This window comes from Melozone crissalis, unplaced genomic scaffold (assembly GCF_028551555.1).
Source record: "Melozone crissalis strain CALT ecotype California unplaced genomic scaffold, PUWL_Pcris_2 ptg000027l_1, whole genome shotgun sequence".
NCBI lineage: Eukaryota > Metazoa > Chordata > Aves > Passeriformes > Passerellidae > Melozone > Melozone crissalis.
In genome coordinates, this window is record NW_026535805.1 from 84,457,898 (window position 1) to 84,479,921 (window position 22,024).

At 42.5% G+C, this 22,024-nt stretch overlaps 1 protein-coding gene across 5 annotated transcripts in view; it reads right to left on the reverse strand.

The window, feature by feature from the left end:
- The window catches only part of EPHA7 (EPH receptor A7), a 176,546-nt gene extending 172,775 nt beyond the window's left edge, over positions 1 to 3,771 (reverse strand). For all 5 annotated transcript variants that reach the window (XM_054279669.1, XM_054279672.1, XM_054279667.1 and 2 more), the window contains exon 1: positions 3,476 to 3,771. In XM_054279669.1, the coding sequence (XP_054135644.1) occupies positions 3,476 to 3,572 (97 nt within the window). In that variant the 5' untranslated portion in view covers positions 3,573 to 3,771. The remainder of the gene's footprint in view (positions 1 to 3,475) is intronic.
- Positions 3,772 to 22,024: the final 18,253 nt, after the last annotated feature.

Consider the following 22,024-nt stretch of genomic DNA (forward strand, 5'->3'; position numbering starts at 1 on the left):
AAAGCAATGATCTTTTTTGAGTGTCAAAATGAAAATACTTTCACAAGTATTTTTATTTCTCAGGTAATAGCAATAATTCTGCAAATAAATGACAACCAGGAATACAGAAAATAAAGGACTCTGCAATTACCTCACACCTCGCATACACAAAATCAGACTAATTCACTTTATGGTAATAGCATCCTAAAATCTTCACATTATAGTGACACTTATATACAGAAAGACATCAGTTCTAGCAGCACCACAACTATTTTCAGCTAAATGTAACCCTACCTCCAAAAGTGGTTAATCACAGCCTAATACAACAGCTCTTTAGCAGCATTCCTAATTTGAAGCTACTCCATATACCTTTAGCTAATAAGCTATTTATAACTTCATACACAGCATTTCTGTGCTGTCTAAGATATTTAGATGTGTGACTTAAGGCTGTAACTTGAAGCAACTTCTGCAGGTCTAACAAAACAGTTTTAATTCTAGCTTTGGCCCTTTCTCCAAGGAGAATTTAATACAAAATTACAGTGAATTACTAAAAAGATGCCTAAAAATTCATTCAGCAATACAGGGAATGTTAGCTGAACACAAAAAGGTAGCTTCAAGGCCTGTATTTCAGTAATGAAGTGGAACTACTCATTACGGAAGTTTGATAGTCTCCCTCTAGAAAGATTACCTGCTTATGTCATTAAGGTTGGATTCAAGGGGCTTTACTTTGTAACACTTTCTATAGAAAAGCAGGTGGTGTATGCGGCGGCCTGTTAAACAAGAACATTTATAATGGTCCTGGAAAAAAAGGTACCACCAAAAATTTAACCGTTTCAGCACCAGCACGCTACGGCTGCAATTCATTATACTTTTTATTTGGCAGTAATTCTCCATCACGTAGCAACGGGTGAGCACATCAGAGAAAGAAAAGACAACAAGCAAACAAAACAAACAAAAAGAAAACCCACAAAGAAACAAACAAAAAGAAACCCCAACACAGAAACCCCTGCTCAGCAAACACCCCTTGTAAAGAAATCGTGGCGTTCCTTCTGGCATCCAGAGTTACCGGGGAAGAGCTTCCCAAGCCAGCGGCTGCACCCTGCGCGGGGGACCCGCGGCTGTCACGGCTCGTTCAGCAGCGCGGGGAGCGATGCGGGGGACGGCGCCGCGCCCCCCGCCGGCAGCCGCAGGGGCTCCGCGGCCTCCCGCGCAGGCAGCGCCGGGGCTCTGCGCGCTCCCTCCGCGGGGAGCTGCGGAGCGCCAGAGGAGGCGGAGAGGCGGCGGGCGAGGCGCGGCTGCGGGCATGGGCCCAGCGGGGCTCCGGCAGGCGGGGAGCAGCGGCCTCTCGCCTCCGCGGGGAGCCGCACTGGGGCTCGGGCGCTGCGCGGAGCTGCGCGCAGGCGGCCGCGCCCCCGCGCCGAGGAGCGGAGCGCCGGTCCCGCGGCCGCCCCCGCCACAGCCCCGACAGCCGCGGCTTTGGGAGGAAGCGCCCGGGACAGCGGCCCCAGTAGGGAGCCCCGAGCTCCCGCAGGCACGGAGCGAAGGGACAGACAGCCCGCTCCCCGTGTCCGCGCCGGAGCCGAGGGTGCTGGCCGCTGGCAGAGGGCTCCGCAGGTACCGCGGTCACTTTCGCGCTTAGAGAGACAGACGGACTCTGCCCCGTTCCTCTCTAGCATCTCACCGCGGCTTCTATTGAGCTACAGAAAGGAAACTCGGAAAACTTTTCAGCCCGTTACCCCTCCCATCCCTTTTCCGTACCCAGCGGGGAGGGGTAGGAAACCACGCGGGGCTGCTGCCACCATCGGCGGGGCCGGCGGTGAAGCTGCAAAGTTACTTTTTTGTTGTTGTTATTTTGTTTTGGGTTTGTTTTGTTGTTTTTGTTTTTTTTTTTAACTCGCTCTTTTTTCCGCGAGAGTTTTCTGCGCTTGCAGCAGGTAGCCGCTATCAATCCCTGTCTGCCGCTCGCCCCCTCCTGACCCGCCTTTGGCTAGGTGATTTTCCCCGAATATACAGACATTATACACGCACGCTCATAGGTATAGGTGCATATATAACCACCCACCACGTATAACACAGGAAAAGCTGGGATAGGCTACCAGTGGGAAGCACCGGCGTAGCTCCGAGCACGGAGCAAGCCGAAGGGCAGAGCGGGGCAGGCAGCCCGCACCCTCCCCGCCCGACTGCCCGGCCCTTCTCCTCTCCCCACCCCATGGCCACTGCTTAGTGCTCCCCGCGGGAGGGTTTCTGTGCTTCACAGCCCCTCCGAATAAACTTTCGAAATGCTGCCACGGAAAGGCTCCTTCTTCTTTCCCTCTCTAATCTCGCCATCGACTTCGTCTTTTAAGGGCAGAGTACACTTTAATTGAGGCGTTTTTTAAAGCTCCAAATGATATTTTATTGCATGCCAGAGGTTTAATGAAAAATACTGACGCATCTAGCTGAGGCGGGAGGGGGACCCCAAACGCATACATATGCAGAGGAACCGAAAATGTCCTGCCTTCCCCTTCCCATGTCATGTCGTGTGTGTCTTCATTCCCCCCCCCCCCCCCGAAGATGGAGACGGACCTTCGCCTTCGGCTGTCAAGCGCGAGCAGGGCGCTCCTTTAAATCATTTCGGATTTTCTCAGCGTGAAAAAAGAGACTCCCAGATGGGCTTTGTGAATTGATTTTAAACACCTCCATCAGGCTCTGATACAAAACTGACTGATTTGTCTCCGTGCGCGGGGGAAACAAATGTGCGGGGTGCGCCTCACACAGATACCAGTATAGGACTGACGAGAACGGGGAAGCTCCGTTGTGCTACGCAGAGGGTGTAAGAACCCTAAACCTCTCTCCAGCGATGCCGGGGGAGAGCACACACACTGCAGGCACACTAAGCCGGGCTGTACGTATCCTCTAAATACATGTCCAGCCTGCACGGCTGGGACGTGCCAAAGTGGACCCCGATGCTCCTGTCCGCGGTCTGCGCCCGGCCCCGCTGAGCCGGAGCGCTGCAGGCCCCCGGCGGGGAGCGCCCCGCAGCCCCAGCCCCGCGCTCAGCCTTGCCTCCCACCGAGCGTCCCGAGCCCTGGAACTCGGCCCTCAGCCCTGCCCAGGGAGCGGCGAGGTAAGCCGCCCTCCCCGCACCTCCTCGGCAGGAGCAGGGCTGGCACGGGAGGGCGACGCTCCCCGGCACGGATAGCGGGGATACCCGGGCCGGGGGCTCTCCCAGCCCCGTTCCTCCCATCACGTGCGAATGCCTCGCAAACCTCATTCCTGGGAGCAAAGGCAGTTGTCCCGGTCCCTCACACATACACACGCACAGTCCCCAGCGAATGCCGTGCTTTTTTCTCCCTCCCACCTCACTAAAAAGTCTTTTTTATTGTTTTTTTTTCCTGAGAGGGGGGCTGATAAGCAGCTGGCAGGGGCAGGAAGGTCCCCTACTGAGCCACCAAACAGACTTCGTGGGCAAAAGCAATAAATAAGCTCAAACTTTTTGTTTTCCGCATCACCTTACCTTCTTTTGCAGCCTGTGCCTCCCCCGTGTGTGCAAAGCGGAACAGCCAGACGGAGCACAAAATAATCCAAGAAGGGAGCCTACTTTGGAAAGCCATGGTGCAGGAGCGGGGTGATTTTATATTTCTAGCTCTCTATTCCTAGACACTGCCACTGCCGCCGCTTGGTGGGTGCTAGAGGACGGTGGAGAATTTGCTGTGCTAGTCTGTGGCTCGGCGCTCCCTCCCTCCAGGCTGCCTTTCTCTCTTTCGCCTCCTCCGCCTCCGCGCCGCTGCCCGGCTCCCGCACCGGGCCGGCCGCCCGCCAGCCCCGACTGCAGCTCGGCCGCCCGCGCCGCGCGCCGATAATATCAATAAGGGCAAGGGGGCGGGGCCTCAGCCGTGGAGCGGCCCGTCCCTCAACGTGACTGACAGCGCCTTCTGACCAATCAACAGCAGCTATCGGCGGTCGGCGGGCCGAACCGCCCCCTGAGTCGCCGCGGCCAGGGGGGCGTGGCCGACGGCGCTGGCCAATGAACGCGCGGCGGTGTCGGGTGTCTGCCGGTGCCGGGGAGCCGCGGGCTGCAGCGCCGGGACGGAGGGGCTGAGGCGCGAGCGGGCGCCGAGCCCGGGCGGCTGCCGGCGCTGTCCCGCACGCCTGCGAGCGGCTGCCCGGAGCGTCCTGCGAGCGAGGGGGCACCCGTGTATCCCTCCCCTAGGGTTCCCTGTGCTCTCCCCGTGTCGCAGCCGCCGGGGTAGCGAGGGAGAGGGGTCCCGGCCAGGTCCGGCCTCTGTCCGAAGCCGAGCAGCCACCGGCGGGTCCCCGCGCTGCTCCTGCGCGGTGCCCGCCCGTGGCCGGGCTGAGCGCGCACCTGGGTCGCTGCCCCAGAAGGGGAAACTTGGGCAGAAGCTGCGGGATGGTTCCCCGAGACAGCCCTGCTACGACAGCCAAGTTCCTCGGGGCTGACATCACTGGGGATCCCTTCCCTCTGTTGCGTTCGTGTTTTCCGCCCCGTGTCTTCGGTTTGCCCCAAATATGAAGAACAGGTTAATGGCAATATAGATATTGCGTGGGGAGGGAAAGGAGCGGCTGCTTCCCCCCTGCCCTCTCCGGGTGTAACCTGAAGCGCGTGTAATCCTCTAACAATGAGACAAATAGGAGGGGGAGGGAAAAGAAAAAAAGTGAAACCCGAGGGGGAGAGGAACTTGCCAAATCTCTCGTCAGCCCTCATCCTGCGGACTGGGAGAGCTTTTGCCGGGGATCCATCACGCCCCCACCCCTCCGCTTTCCTTTCTCCAAACCCACGCCTCGCTCCTTCGGAGTGGAACAACTGCGGGACACGCACAAGAACTTAGCGCTGCCCCCCGAAGGAGGCCGCGGAGCGGAGCGCGGGGCCTCGGTGCGAGCGCTCCTCTCCCGGGCCGCGCCGGGGCCGGGGCCGCGCAGCCCCCGCGGCGAGAGGCGGCGGCCCCGGCTGCGCTCCCCGCCCGCGCCCCCTGCTCGGCCCCTGCCTCCTCCGCCTCTGTCCCGCGCAACCTCCCCGGGCCCTGTGCCGAGCGGCATGGAGCGCGGTTTGTGCTGCTGAAGGTGCATGGTCGTGTCCTTTCGAAGGATAGAAGCTGCGATGTAAACAGAATTAGTGACTGTCGTCTCGGAGGCAAGCGAAGGCAGCGAAGAGGCAGGGGTGTAACTGCAATTCGGTGGCAAGATTGTGCGAGAATCTGAAACGCCTTGCGTAGATGCGGAGCCTCATATAGAAAATGTTATGCTATGAATGGGAATTTAAGTTGGGGGGGAGGTTTGTTTGTGGAACCTTTAGGTAGATAAGACAAAATTAGAATTACTACTACAAATAATAGCAATATTGTAGTGCTCAGCATTGACGGATAAACAGCCACCACACTCCGGGCTTTGAGCGCTTTCCCTGCGGGCTCCTTGTGACTTCCGAGAAGGGTGTAGAGAGAGGCTCCAAAATACGCTGTATTTCTTTCACTTGCTGAATAATTAATATGGCTTAGAATATGACAGTTTTTGTGTTTCATTCAGAATGCTCTGTTGATACTTTGGATACCATGATAAGTGTAGGCACAATGCAGACTCTTGGTTTTCTCATCCTCTGCCGTCTGTCATACCCATCCTCATGCATGTGTACTTAGAAAGGGGAGCTGTGCAGAGCAGTGAGTAGGCTTATCTTCTTTTTAAAAGGCTGTTTTAAATACACGCAGGGATTTTGTGACTTCTTGGCAAATTTTCACGAGTAAAGTTAGTTTTCACGTTGCATATATTGTAACAGTGATTAGCGAAGATGTAGGAAGTCTTCAACCTAGTTAGTCCTCCGCAGTTTCCTAGCATGAAGTGCTAGCATTTATTATGTCACTTAGCCAAAAAGACAATTTTCACCCCAGAGAATGTACTAAAAAAATTGCACTGAGGTTTTGAATGACTATGTTTATAAAAATGTAGAAACTTACTAAATGGAAATATTTACAGGAGAAGGGTTTAAATGGTAACGAGGTGTCTTCCTGTCTTGCATATATTATTAGGCCAGACAATTATTTTTAATGTCACCTGCATTTATACGGATTATACTGTACTATTTTATATAATCTAATATTGTATGTGTATGATATATGTATCAGATCATGCACATAGGCAAGGATTCTCAAAGTTATGTAAATTTATATGTAAACCACACAAAGGATGTGTGAGCGTATAACAAAATTAAATAAAAGATTAAAAAAAAAAGAAGTCTATATTGTTCTTCCTCAATCCATTTTAAATTCCCTGTCTTCCTGATAACTGTAAATGAAGATAAAGATGACTTATTATATGTACTGCTTTGTTAAAACAGTCATCGATGTATTCACTGTTACACCAAAACATTCCCTATACACCGAGAGTGTCTATTAGTGTTGAGGGTGTTGTTTTGTGCTTCTCACACATTAAATCTTTGTGAAATTGATGAAGAATTTGAAATCTTTTTTAGTGAATTTGATTATTCCATTTTCTCTGTTTATTTGTAGTGTTTTCTAATACTTCATTGTTTTCTGTAGGATCCACATCCTGTATTGCATCTCGTCCAGCTGTGTTAGATCTTCTGCAAAGAAAAACAGAAAAGAGATATGATACAACTGAACAAAAATACTCAGGCTAAATGGACTACAATCCTCAGATTTGGTAACAAAACCTCTGAGAAAGAAGAAGAAAAAAGGTGGGAAAAAAGGAATTGGGAATTTCATTCAATTCAATGTGTTACTATTCAGGTACCACCAAAATAAATGGTTAATGGGGAAAAAACAATGTAATCCAAGATTGTCTCTTTATTCTGTTTTTTTCTCCTGTAGGCCAGATTCTTTTATTTTTACTTGCAGTTAGAATGATTTTCTTGATGTTACCAAGCTACCCTATGCTGGTACTAACTTCGTGCTAGCTGAGCTTCTCTATGCTGAATTGCAAAGCTCTAACCAGACTTTGGAAAAATACTTAAATAATTTCCTCCTCCTAAAAATTGACTAAGTCTATCTTCACCAAAACTTGGTCTGAAATTGTGGCACAAGAAATATGGGATTAAAGGGCTACACAAGCGTATGTAAGGAAATGAGCATAATTTGAAAGTTGTTACAAAGTTCTGTTTTCACTGATTTTCTTCTTGCAGGATTCATTCATTCTTTCTTTCTGACTTTGTGCAGCACTGAAGTGAAATTTCAACAGTTTCAAAAACCTGTTGAAGGTTAGTCTCAGACATCATTTCTGTAAATCAGGTTGAGTCTTGGTTCAGTCCACAGAACAGTGATCCTTAAGACTGGCTTTGAAAAAAAAAGAAAACAATCCTTGAACTCTGTTTTACAGTAGCAAAAGAAGAAATTAGTTTTAAATAATAAAAGAAGATATTCTAAACCCTGATTTTTTGGTCTAATCTAAGTAATCCCTGAGCTGTTTTTATCCATGCACAAGATTTTCTATTAAATACATAATACATTTTTTTTGTGCAATTTTTGTCAATTTTTTGTATACTTTTTATTATAAAATTCAGTGTCTTTGTCACACTTCACTTGTAAGTTGTATAATAAATCATTAGATCAGACGATGCATTTAGTTTTACAGATGTAATGGCACCTACATTCCAAATCTTGACCAGAGATGGATTTTTCATACACTGTCAATTTCAGATAATCTGGTGGATTTAAAAGTCAGAGTAACTCTATTATAGTAAAGAAGACAATGTATTAAATAAATATTATTGGTTCATAAAGAAATTGTAGAGAATGACTGGCTTTTTTGAAAAGCATGCTCATATAAAAAGTTCTTTTTCTAGTTAAAATGCCAGTTTGGTTTCAGATTTTTAAAAACTATTTTGGTTAACTCTAATCAAAAATAGTGCCGTTAAGCTTCACACTTTAAAGTCTTTACTTATATCAGAATGGTAATAAAAATTCACTGTCAAATTTTCTTTTGGGAGATTTAAAGTTGTACTATGCTAAATAGATACATAGATCATGTTTTCCAAATCTATGAATTTTCAATACACTTTGAGAAACAGTATAGAAATAGAGGTAGGATGGTGTATCATCTTGCCATTTAATGGAAATGAAATGCATTCTATAGAACAGCACAAATTAAATTCACATTAAAGACACAGTGAACAAAAAAAGCTTTTGCCTTTCCTGAGGAACAAGAGCAGAGTTGTAGAGGGTCCAAAAGCATGCTGCATTTGGGTCCTGTGAGACTGCTTCCCCTGATAAACCTGAATTTGGAAACTGCTTTACTGAGCAACAAGAGCCTTTGGAGAGCATACTGTCTCTTTGTTGATCATTCTTCAGAGTCTTTTAGTATATCACATTGTGCTGCAGACCTTCCCCTGGGAAGCTTGAGCAGGACAAGCCAGTGCCATCATCCTGTGATAGCATAATGGAGATAATTTGCCTTTCTCCCCTATGAATTAAGAGAGTGTCTTTGTGTTTGGAGGCAACAACGAGTATCTGCACATATAAGCTCCTTGTTTACTTCAATTCTTTGTAAGATTTAAAGCTTCAATTTTTCCTAGGATGTTTGTCATACTAAAAATTGTGCACAGAAGAGCCTGACCATAAGGGCAGCTAATTTGTATTTTAGTTAATTAGTTGTAAGTGACAGATAAACTCTAGCAAGATGCTCCAGTGAGGTTAGTATCTTCCTGTTCTTATTCAACACAAGTGACATCTGATCACTTCCATCTGTGACGGTCCCGGATTCTTCTTTCAGCCCAGCTGAGGTGAAAAATCAGACCCAGTAGATTTCCTGTTTCCATATATTACCTTCTCTTACAGTCAGTCTCAATCTCTCAATTTCCTTCTGTGAAAGAGCATGAAAGCATCTCTTCTCTCAATCTTCCTTCTGTGTTAGGAGGTGGGAGGGGAAAGGATAAAAGAACAGATGCAATAACCCTTATTTAGTTCTGAAAGAGAAACTACAGATTGCAATGGCAGGAGTTCCAGTGCTTTCACCTCTAGATCCAGGAAGTGTAGTGATGTGGAGCATCACTACTGACAGGAAGGCTGCCAAAGTGTATGGGAGAAGGTGTTCCTTGAAGTAGAATGATTTAAGAATTGCATCTCTCAGGAGTACAACCCTCTGCAGATTTCCCTCTTTGTCATCTTTCATGTATTCTCATACTCTTGTCGAGTTCCCATGCAGATGTACTGCCACTTCTGCTTTGGTCTGTGGATTTACCTCTCCCCAAAACTGATCTTTCATTATCCACTGCAAGTAAACCAGATTCCTGGCAAGTAATACACATACTAATTTGTTGAAGCTTGTTTTGTCCTCAGATACTTGATGCTTGCCAGATACATTTAATCACGAGACCTTGCATATTTTATCCCCTTTAAATATGAAAGTGCACATGGTAGTGTGTTTCATGGGTAAGTAATGCTTTATTCAGAATGCATTTCCTTTTGGCTTGAATTTGCCAACTGTAATTTCAGGATGTGATTTTTTTAGTGTTTACTGTAGTGTGACGAAGGTTAATAGAAGTACCTAACAAACTGTCTTTCTATAGCCAGTTCTGGTTTGTGTAAAATAATCATCTTCTCACACAAATGCAGGCATGATGCAAATCCCCTATGAAATTAAGCTACATGGCTGTATAAGGAAGAAAAGAGGCTTTGCTGTAGTAGACCCTAAAGGGCAGGCTAACCCCTGCCTGGCTCAGTAAATATGACAAATATAAATCACAGTATTGCAATATTGCCTCTGGTCCCCTTTTTTTCTTCATGCAACCAGATTAGCTATCTCTATCCCCATGAAAACATGCACCACAAATGGATAATCTCACCCCCTACACCACTGAATAGTTTATTTTTCTTTTAATTAATATAATTTCACATGCATGTGCCAAGCAAACTCTTGGCTGTTTCCCACCTAAGGCCTCAGTTCAGATAATGTTTTCCTGATGTAAGTGGTTCCATTGATCTAGATGAGAGCTAGGTGATACTCCAGCTGAATGAGAGTGACACTCTTAACACTAAGTATCTTTCATGCTGTTTCAGGTGAAAAGCACTTATTTTCAAGAAATACTTTATTTGTCCTTTTGCACATGTTTCTCTTGAGAAGGTTATTTGAGCTGTAGTGATAAAAAGACCTAAATGGTGCAGCAGGGTGTGGTTTCTTGCACATAAATTTTTTGTTCACTCCTTCTTTCTCATGAATAATATGGCAGCTGTCTACAGTAATTCATCTGTCATTGTGTTGTCCAGTTGCTTAGAGTTAGGGTTTCTAATCCAGTGCATAACCTTTCTTAATTCTGGCTACCATGAATAATCTTTCGCTACATAGTTGTGTACAATTTATCTGATAGGTGACAAATATATTTCTACTCATAGTACATATCTTTGAGCATCCTATAATTTCCTTGGGTTTATGATTAAATTAACCATTTATTTTCTAATACACTTTGTTTTCTATCTCAAAGCTAGACTGAGACAGATGTCTGCCTTGTACTCTAATTATTTTGGTCTTAACAGTCTTCTTTGGGTGGACTAAAAAGACTGTCTGGTACCAATTTATTTGAAACTTTGTTTTTTCCCTTCTAATAGTACAATTCAAAACATTAATGTATCATCTGTGATACGTGAATTAACAGCATTTTCTGTTGTGATACATGAATTAACATGTTCTATTTCCCTAAACTTCTAAAGTATTTTCTGTATTACATTTTACATCTTAATCTTATACATTTTCAAATATAACCAAATATACAAATAATGTTACGGGAATGGAAATTAATAAATAAATCTGGCCGATTGAACCTTAAAACCAAAGAATTCAGATTTATGCTGTCTGTGAGGTGGTATGATTTTGTATTTCTTTCACTTGTTTCATTTGTACACTACCAGAAAAATTTCTATACCTGCTGTATTACTGCAGTAAGCCCCACAGTAAGAAATCCACATCCACCTACCTAAGTAAATTTCCAGTGTTTAAAAAAAAAAAAAAAAAAAAAAAAGGTAGTTTACCAGACCCAGGGCATCTGCCAAGAATATTTTAGAAGAAATCTACCTCCTGAATTCCAGGAGAAAAGATCTAATCTTCTTTTCCCTTCTTCATTGTTAACATATATCTTTCTAATCATCCCATATGGGTAGTGGGAGTTTGTTTTTCCCCCAAATGGTCACAGGCTTGTCAATGAATGTTGCTACACAACAAGCAAACAAACAAACAAACAAACAGAAATACCAAAACAAAACCACCCAAATCTTTGCCATTGTGTGCATCTTAAAATTTACTATCAAAGGACATGGCAGGCTGAAAGACAATTAAGTCACCTTCTCATTTGGTGAGCTGAAAATGCCCTCGTTGTATTCTGAAATGCTCGGATATCCTGTAAGATTATGGCACACTTTGAAAGCTGGCTGGTGCACTGCAGGACCGGTGCCAGCCTTTGCTGTCTGGAGCCCTGCTCCAATCCACTCTTCCTTCCCCCAGCCTGGCCTTAGCTTTGCCCCTGTGATTTGCAAGTCAGTGCTCTGAGAGTTTTCTCCTGGCATGCCTATGCAAAGGCTTTCCTCTCTCAGAAAGAAACAGGGAGGCTTTACTGGTGTTCCTGCCTCTTTGTCCTGCCATGTAATGTGCCTTGCAGATAGCCAGCTGTAGTATAATTAAGCTAGATTTTAGGTGCTTAATCAGGCTCAGCAAAATGCCCTGGTTTGTCACATTCCTTCCTGCTGAAATCAGAACATAGCTTTAAGTCTGCACTGCCTCTACTGTACCTGTTAGTAACTGCTGGCAGCTGGCAAGAGCTTCATCTGAATTTGGATTCACTAGGAGGTTATTTAAGATATTTTTCTTTCAAAACAAGTACTGTACCGTATCTGTTCATACTGAGACTTTTCAGTACATTTATTTGTCAAATATGCATATGTATGTGTCTACATACATAATTTCCTCATAAATTCAGTAGTCTTAGATAAATGGAATGTAGAGATAATACAGCTTCATGCACGAAACACTGTTTACAGAGGGCCAGTCTCTTATCTCCTGTGAATTGACATAATTGCAACAATATTATGCTAGTTGGGGCTTTTTGGCAAGAATTCATGACAGTTACATAATTCATTACAGCCTATTCTAACCTACTGAAATCTATGCATATTTTTAGGCGTAGCTTGTACATTCTCACTGATTTCTGCTCTGAATTCCCTATTGATGTGCCCTCAGGTTCCCCCTGGGTATGCTTCTGTCACTGTGTCACTTTGAGAGTCACTGTTGCAATTCTTCCACCTATATAATCCTCATAGAAGTCAGAGCAGTGTTTAGATGCACATAAGTAATAGGGCTGGACACTGGTCAAAGCACAGTAGGTCCTGAGCTCTCTTAACAGTCCTTCACACACTCTTCCAATTACCAAGGGCTGTGAGCCTGAGCCTTACCTGATGTGAACCCCTGGAGTTGGTGTTTTTAGGCACCTGCTAAGATATCAAACTTATGATGAGTTACACCACTTAAAGCTTTCAAAATTTGTTTATCTGGATATTAAAGAAAAAATCAAGTATCTGGATAATATTAGTTTTTTAAGGGAACAAAAATTCTTCATTCTTTTGTGAGAATGGAGAGGTCTTTACCTCTTGCCCCATTAGCTTTACGCCTGACTTTTCTAGGGGGCTGGGAGTTGTTCCTGAGGAAGTGTGACTTACAGTTGAGACAGTAACCTACAGTCAGGTAGGAGATGTTTGAACTGCCTTCTTCTGCACATCCTCACTGAGCTATGCCTGTCCTGGGAAGCATCCTGTCTCTCCCGAGGGCACAGCACATCTACATGACTGCTCTCTCACTGTTTTGGTTCTGTTTCAAGACTGTGCTGGAGGAACAAGAGGAGTGAGGGAAGATGAGTGTACAGCCTGCCTCCTCCTCTGCCCTGCTGAACCAGGGAGAGGGGCAGCTCGGGGAAGCAGAGTAGCTTCCAGGAGTAAAGACACGAAAAGGGGAGGCTGCTGTGCTGTGCTGTGCTGTGCTGTGCTGTGCTGTGCAGGGGGTGTACTGGGTTATCACTGTGGGTACTGTCACAGTCACTTTAAAGTTTTGTTGCTGTTTGGTGCAATTACTGATGATGCTATGAGGTATGCTGTGTTATCTATACCTTACCTTTTTTTTCACCTGCAGTTTTGCTGTTTATAGGGAATTACACAATGTTCAGAAAGTTGTAGCTTTGATTTCAAATGGTGTCTGTCTGTATCCAAATAGTGCAAAGCCAGAAGAGCTGACAAGGAGGCTAAAATAATAAGATTGTTTTAAAACTACATTTGCTTATGTTTTTTGCTGCTACATCTGGCTAGCATGCAGATATGTGTGATAACCCCACTTTGCTGACAGTTAGGTCACATTAATCAGGCTGCTTCAATAACTGCTTCTTTTCACCTGCAGCTGCATATTGTTGTCCAAAGGAATTCCACATACTTCTGACCAGTGAGGAGACAGCTTTCCTTGGCTACATTTTGTTTTGGAATCAGTCAGTTCACATCAAAGTTACACTAACTTCAGTAACAGGTAAGATTGGTCTATAGCAGTGTGAGTGATATAAAACTCTGGAACCTGGCTTTTAATGGACATCTTAACACAGCTCAGAAAAGCAAATCCCAGCACAGCAGAGCTCACAGAATTGCTACAAAGGAAATAAATGAATGAAAACTGCATGATTAAATGCTTTCATCTGGAAATTTTGGTGCAATATTCAGAAACTCTACAAATTCTTCTAATTCATCATACTCTTTGTTTATTACTAATAAATTATTGTGGTGATGGAAGGAATTCATTACCCTTTCTACACACTTCACTAGTTGCAGGTCATTTATTAATCTATGTTATCTGGTAAGACTAAAACCAGCTGTAATTACATTGTTAAACATTGATTAATAAGCAGCCCACATCACTAATATAAGCAAGAAGCAAGATAAAAAATCTTTTTAAAGATTTAGAGTAAAATTTGAGCATTCCTTTGGGAATAAGGAAATCTGGATCTTCATAAATATTCATTTTTGTAAAATTCCATTTGCTTTGCACAGCTGTATTTTTGAACACCTTTTGGAAACAGATTAACAAGCAAATTCAATTACACTAGAGTAAACGAACTGCATTCACAAAGTGGTATTAATGTACTAAATGAAACATTTAGAATGAAACATTTTTTTTAGATAGTCTTCAGCTAACCATACTTTTTTTCATTCTTAATTTAATCATATCATTAGGCATACATTTGTTTTAAATCCATTTCTGTTTCACAGATTTTAAAACAATATTGCAATTAGAAATACATCATTAAAAACACTGCAGATTCCTAAACCTTGCTTTTGTAGGTTTTCAATAAAATCAGTTTGATTGAAGTGACACAGATGAAATTATTAGTCGTCAGAAACTTGGATTATTATTAAGGGTAAATAAGCAGAATGTCTCTGGCACTTGACAAAATTGGGGAACTGATTTTTATGATATAGCTTTATGGGGAATAAATTCGATGGAAAGAAGATGCTTTTAGAAAAGATGTTTTAAGACTATCCTCAATTAATCATAAATGACAAATCTCATTATAGCAGCACTATTGTTAAGGGTCTGTCAGTATTTCCATTACAAACCTGTATTTCAAAGATTTATAAATGGGCTACAGAAATTAACTCTGGGATGAAATTTGCTGTTCACACTCTTCACTATTAGATTATACTTTCCTCACAAAACTTTAAGAAAATCTGTTTTACCTTTTTCAGTTGGTAGGCTTCCAAAGAAACAGAAGTGAGAAGTTCTGTTCATTAGTTTTTTTGTATGTATAATTTTTAAAAAGGACTCAATTTAACAGATCAGGAGAACTGTGATTCTATGGCATAAAGGATCGAACTTGCCTTTTTCTCCTTTCTGTCCCTGAAAGGATGACCTATTTTAGTGTGAGTTCAGCTTGCAATAGGGTTGCAATAGGACTGCTGAAATTCCTTACTCAGTCTTCTAATCCTTTTAGGTTATGTCTTTCAATTTCATTACTAATCAAGGATTTGAGACCTGTTTTCCAGCTCATCCAAATGTGTGCTAATCCAAAACATGTTTGGCCACAGGGATCTTATAGGACTTTGAAGAAGAGCCTACTATTTCTGTAGAACTGATTCTCTAGGGTGCAAAAATAAGTATTGCTAGAAAGTCCAACCAGTGTAAAGGTCAGTAGTGCTGCAGCTCTTCAGTATTATGACTCAGGAAAGTAGATGTCCTGTCAGGCTTTTGAAGCCTCTGACAGAGATGGGGAGAATTCCTTAAGGGCATTTTGAAGAGGACCAGAACCATGTTTTGAGTTTTCTAAGTACATTCTCTGTACTCAAGGATGTTGGAGGTGATGCAGTTGTCCTTTTGTATTGTTCCATACTTGGAAGACAGGACTACCCACATACATATGTCCAGAAAGGTGGTAAGTGCCCCATTCCTAGAAGCATTCAATTTCTTGTTGGATAAGGCTCTGAGCAACCAGGTTTAGTTACAGATGTTTCTGCTTATAGCACGGGGTTGGACTAAATGACCTTTAAATGTCCCTTCCAACCCAAACTCTTGTACAATTGTATGATATTGAGATGATGATAGGGACATCTTGTTTCCTGGCATCTGGCCATGGGGTTTTTTACCTACTTTGGGTAGATCTGTCTTGGTAAGCCATGTCCTTGCATGTTGTCTCACACTGGTGGCCTGGTGGAGGAGTTTCTGTACCCCACTCCTCAACTGTTTGAGCCACCAAATCAGTTACCCAGTTCCAGGCTCCCCATGGGGAATTTCATCTGCCCATGCCCAGGAATAATTTAGGAAAGTACTAGCTGATCTGGCCACATTCTGCTCTAACAGCACAAATAGTTGATATTTGGCAACATTCCACACTGTACTTTTATTTACTAGTGCAGATAGAGATTTTGAGGTTATTCAAACTGACAAGACAGCTAGAGGTTGGTTTGGACACAACTGAAATATGTAATCAGGATGAAGTTTGCCAGTTCCAAATGAGGAAATCCAGCTTGAGAGGGCCAGACCTTCAAGCTGACAAAGATTGTTTTACCTCTAGAGCTGCTAGCCTTGGATGACCAGTGTATAGATGTACACTGATACCTGCACATCACATATCTAAAAAAATTCCTGGTTTGTAAGGGGGTTTGTTCCTGGTTTGTTCCTGAAGAGACACAGTATTTGGCTGGCTGTCCTGGATGTACTCTTTAGTAAGAGAAAAATAAGATACTCTTTTATCCCCTATTGCTGAAAAGTTATTTTCTTAATAGTAGCCTTGGAATAGGCACGCACTGAAGATCACAGCCTGCTCCCTGGCAAATCAAGCTGCAAATGAAGCTACCAATTACCACAAGTGAACCTTGCAGTGGCTGACCAAGAGGCTGGCATGTGTGATCCTTGTGTACAGGGAGACAGCATCTCCATTAACCACATCCCTCACTTCATCTTAGATGGCAAACTTGACTGGCTGAGGAGAGGTAGTACCCTAGAGCCAAAACTCAAGCTGAATTACCAAGACACTAGATTTGAATAAGTAGATTGAAAAAAGGGAACAAAGTTCATGGAGGGAAGATATTCAATATACAATGGCAAGTTTTTGATAACACGGTTATTGTGTTGAAAATAACAAACCGGTTGTTTGCGTAGAAGACAGAATTCATGAAGAACAAAATGCATCATCTTGTGTTTTACTCTATTTAGAAAACAGTATTTATGATAGTTAAAATCTAGGCTGATAGCTTGATTAATTTAGACAGCTGATGCTTAAGGTGTTGTGGAGAAAAAAATCTTTCTACTTTATTTGAGAATAAGTTACCTAATATTTCAGGTGGAGAGTAGTTATGGAGTGTCCCTTTTTACCCATTTCTTGTTTGTCTTGATACAATGTTGGCCATGCTGAGGACAGTAGAAACTTTACAAAGGATGATGTTATCTTCTAAGAATATAAAAAAAAATTCTAAAAGGGGTGAAACCAAAGCAAATGGTATAAAGGGAAGTGAGTTGAGTGAACAGACAAATAAGTATATAATGAAATTTTCTTTCAAAAATATTCTCTTTTCCAGGTACTTAAACAGTGGTATTTTATTTTTAAAATAAACTTAGTGAATATCTGTAAAAGTTAAAATATGGTACAGGCCTCTCTGCAGTATGCAGTGGGTCTCTTCTGCATTTTAGTGTGGTATCACTAGAATTAATGCGGCCAAGCAGTAAATTTTCATAGACATTCATAAAAAAGTGTATGTTAACTTATGATTGCTGATGATTTTTGAGACTGAAAGATGTTATATGTAAAAACTGTAAAGGTTATTTGTGAAGATAATTACTGTTTTAAAAAAGTTCCATATCTTGCAACACATATAAGTATTTCTAAAAAGAGGATTATTTTCCTTTATTCCATTATATCTGTGTCTGTTATGGACTAGAGTCTCCATTGTAGAACTTAAAAAATCAGCCACTTACTGGCAATAGCCACAACTGGAACTTCATAGCATGGATGAGGATGAAGCACATCACTTCTGGCCTAAAAATTATTGATCTATCCAAACTTTAACAAAAGCAGTCGGTGATTCATTACTCAAAACATATCTAAATATTTGCGGACTATTGTTAACTAAAGGCCTAATCAACAAAAAATGAAGAGGAGTTACTGAGCAATGTTTATTCTAAGCATTGCATCTGCTTAATGACTCACATGCAAATGTTATCAAAAAGGTCCTTTAGCTCTCTCTTTCACTGCAGAGTTCATCTGAATATGCTGCATTTGAATTATTCTCTTTTGATTAGCCCATCTTGGCTGAAGGTGTGTATTACACAGTGGTAGTGTGTGAGGGTCAGGGCTGGCCCAGAGTGCTTGGTGTATGCAATAGGAAGTCTTTGGGGTCAGGAGCATGAGCACAAAAAAAACACTGATGGAGAAATTCCTTCTTTCTTGTGGACATACAGAAGAAATTACATGACCGTGGAGACTGAGGGATTGTGTTGTCCCCAGCCTGCTTGTATGAGCAGCTGCTGGGTTTTGTTTAAATCTTTACCTGTACTATTTCTCATGCTCACAGCTTAAAACTCAAAGCCTCCATGTATGCATGTTAAAGGATTTCTTACTATGAATAGGACTGAAGTTAGGAGAAGAACTGGAATGGAAACAGCCCTACAGGATACTTTGGGATGACTGGAAAGCATATCAGCTTATGAGAATGTGTGGTGTCAGCTGATTTTGATGCACAGCCAGCAGGCAGTGCGTGACTTGCCACCCTTCTCCCATATGCACCCTTGTGCCTTCTGCGGGTACAGTGCTGTACCAGGCAGGCTGAGGTTTAGTGAAGAGAGAAGCTCTGATGTGCCTTTGAGGAAAATACAGAAGATTCTCCAGTTGAGCCTTCTCTTGCACATTTTTAATGAGCATGTTGAAATTGCCACAGCTTTTAGGTGAATTTCACCAGCCAAGTGATGCACCTGGAAATGTTATGGTATAAATTCTGCCTGTTGGGTTGTCTCACACAATCTGTTCCTTGCTATTAAAATTATAGCCTCTCCTCTATAACAGATCATGGGACCTAAGCACAAACATGTATTTGGCATCCTATGGTGGTATATTTGTAGAGAACCTGGTAGTCTGCAGGATTTTCTGTGTCCTAAGGAACCTGACTGATATTTTTGCATGAAAGTGAAGCTGTAGATTGTGCCAAAAAATCTGTATTTTTTTCTTTCCTATAGGAAATCCCAAAATAAAATGAAAATATTTTTCTTTTTGAAGGTTTTTGTCGTGGTGGAATTTTGTTTGCTTTCAAAGAGAAATTAGAAAAACAAAATCAGATTTTCCTTTTCAGAGAAATACCTTAGGTAAAAACTGTTTATTTGCTTATTCATTAATTTTAATAAAGAGGGTTTGTTTAAAAAAAAATCTCCCTAACCAACTGTAATTATATATTGAGCATTATTATGAGGAATATACTGCAAAAATCTGCTAAATACCTATAAAGATAATTTAAAAATGAAACAACATGACAAAAATATAAACAAAGCTTTTAGATGTGACAGCACGCAAAACCATATGCGCATAAGTAAATAAGATACCATGTTCTGCTCTTTACTCCTGTTTGCATCTCCTCCCTCCTAAAGGAGGTACTGCTCCTGCAGCCAAACCAGTCCTGCTGGAGTTTTGCTCCTGCTTAGTTTCTTAGTGAAAACGTAACAAAGAGAGTAACTCCCGGCAAAAATTTTGGCAGCAGTTTGGTTTACCTGCTGGACTTGATCCTCTGGGTCTACAGATCTTTTCTCATGTGGGAGAGCCTCACCACAGAAAAGCAGAGCACAAGGAGAAGCTTTTGGCCTGAATTAAGAGTGGCCTGTTTTAGATGATAATTTTTAACAGAATGTGAATCACCACCATGTCATCAAGAATATAGCGGAAATGCATGAGAAAATTCTGTCAATAGAATGCTATTTCCATGGTGTATTTTGTATGATTACAAATTGCATTTGCTGTAATAAATTACAAACGTAATTTATTACAAGTTAAAATCAGGACTGAGACAAGTCATTAAAAATGTATAATATACAAAATTTTGTTTCTCCTGATGAATGTGAAGTTTCTGAGCTCAATTCGCCTCATTAGCATGTGACAGTGCCAGAACATACTTTGATCCAGAAGGCTAGATATACATGCTGTATGCCATAAACACATTTTAGTTTTAATAACACTCCAAGAGGTTCAGCATATCACTTAATAAAAGATCAATGCAGTAATATGATTAACCACTCTGTGTTGCATTCTTTCCATTTGTGAGAAAAGATAGTTCAGGAACTTCAATGCAGTGAATAGCAAAATGACTAATCGACAGACAAGATGAAGGTTTTCCTAAGGGTTTTTTTCTTCCTCCCCGCCCTCACGGCTTTCTTTGTTGTTAGAATGCTGTTAACTCTTTTGTTTAGGGCCTCTTACCTTTAAACAGGCTTGTGGAAGAGCTTTTCATATTTTTTAGCAGTAGATTTACTTGCTGAGTAAATATAGCTGATGAAAGAAAAGCTAGTGATCCATAAAAGACCAGGCTGCAGGGATCCTCATTAATCTTCCAATAGTTTTTGCTGTCATTCCTCTTTTAAGTTCCTCCTTGCCTTGTAAAGTGTTTGTGGAAAATGTAGGAGCACTTTTGCCTTCCACTAAGCAGTGATTTTCAGCCAGATCCCAACAAAAGCTCTGCCTCCCTTTCAACTAATTTTAACTTCAACTGTGTCATTAGGCCGGGTTCTCAGCTGTGATAGGGGAAACGTTGTTTAACTGAATTTTACAAAAGGAAGACAAAGAAAAAGCCAATTTTCTTGTTATCTGATGATGGTAATGTGACTGCATCACTAAATGCATAAGATAAGTAGGATATAATGATAAAATAAATTGAAAAAAATATAATATATTCAAATTTAAAGAAGAGACTGTCCTTTGGAAATCTTGACTTCTCTTGCAGAGATAATGAAGCATACGGCATGAAATTGAGAAAGTTAATATAATTAGCTGTGATGGATTATACTAAAATCATGAGAATATTAGGATGGAGGCCTGCAGTTTAGAAGCTATTTCAGCTTTGGGATTGCTGAACTGATAGTCTCTCAGCAGAGCTCAAAGCATGGTCTGCTTCTCCCAAGGATTGTTAAACTGACTCATATTGAGATTACCTCTCCTGTCCTGTCCAGGGTTTTAGTGCACCCATCAGATATGACACCAGTAAGTCTTTAGCCTGAGGAATCACTGAATCATGGTTTGGGGTGGAGGGGACCTTAAAGATCACCCACTTACAACCCTCTTCCCAAGGACAGGGGAACCTTCATTTGGACCATTTTGCTCAAAGCACCTTCAAACCTGGCCTGGAATGAAAACTTCCAATGATGGGGCATCCACAACTTCCCTGGGAAACCTGTTCAAGTGTTTCTTCATCCTCACAGTAAAGAATTTCTTTCTTCTATTTTTTAGATGTCTAATCTAAATCTACCCTTTTTTCAGTTTAAAGCCATTCCCTCCTTGCCCAATCACTATTTAAAAGATGCTATTTAAAAAGTGCCTCTCCAGCTTGCTTGAAGATCCCCTTTACTTAATGGAAGGCTGCTGTAAGGTCTCTCTGTGTGGCATTCACATTTTCTGGAAAAATCGCTTCACCCAGGATTTTTCTCCTGAGAAGCTGAGAAACCTCAGAGAAAAAGGAAAACAAACTCTTAACTCATTTGCTTCTCCTATGTGGTGCTCACATGTGGATTGTGTTTGGAGATTGTTTATCCAACAGGTGATGGTTTAATTGGTTTCTGCTGGGGGTTGTTTTTACTCCTTGGCCAATTGGGGCCAAGCTGTGTTGGGATTCTGGAGAGAGAGTCATGAGTTTTCATTATTATCTTTTTAGCCTTCTAAGTATCCTTTCTGTATTCTTTAGTATGGTTTAGTATAGTATTCTTTAATATAATATAGTACCATAAAATAATAAATTAGTCTTCTGAGAACATGGAGTCAGATTCATCATTCCTTCCTTCATCAGGGCACGCCACAAATACAACACCTCTGAAGTCTTTTTTCCATGCTCAATAACTCCAAACCAGCTTTTCCCCTTGGTCTTCACAGGAGAGAGAGGTGCTTCAGCCCTCTGATCATCTTTGTGGCCTTCCTCTGGACTCACCTCAGCAGGTCCATGTCCTTCTTGTATTGTGGATCCCAGAGCTGGTCACAGCACTGTGTGTGGATTCTCACCAGAGCAGAGCAGAGGGGCAGGATCCCCTCCCTCGCCCTGCTGGCCACGCTGCTTTTGATGCTGCCCAGGACATGTTTGGCTTTCTGGGCTGCAGAATGCAGACTGCTGGGTCATGCCCATCCCCTCATCCACCAACACCCCTGGTCCTACTCAGCAGGACTGTCCTCAGAAGAAGTCCTATAGAATAATTCAAGCTCTTTCATGGACAAGGGAGAAGGGAATCAAATGGTTTAAAAGCTTCTTTGGTTCAAAAGGTAAGAAAAAATACAAACCACCAAAATTCAACTGGTTTGCATCAGACCAAGGGGAAATAACTTTTGCTCAAGGTAGGGAAAGAGAGATACAATCTT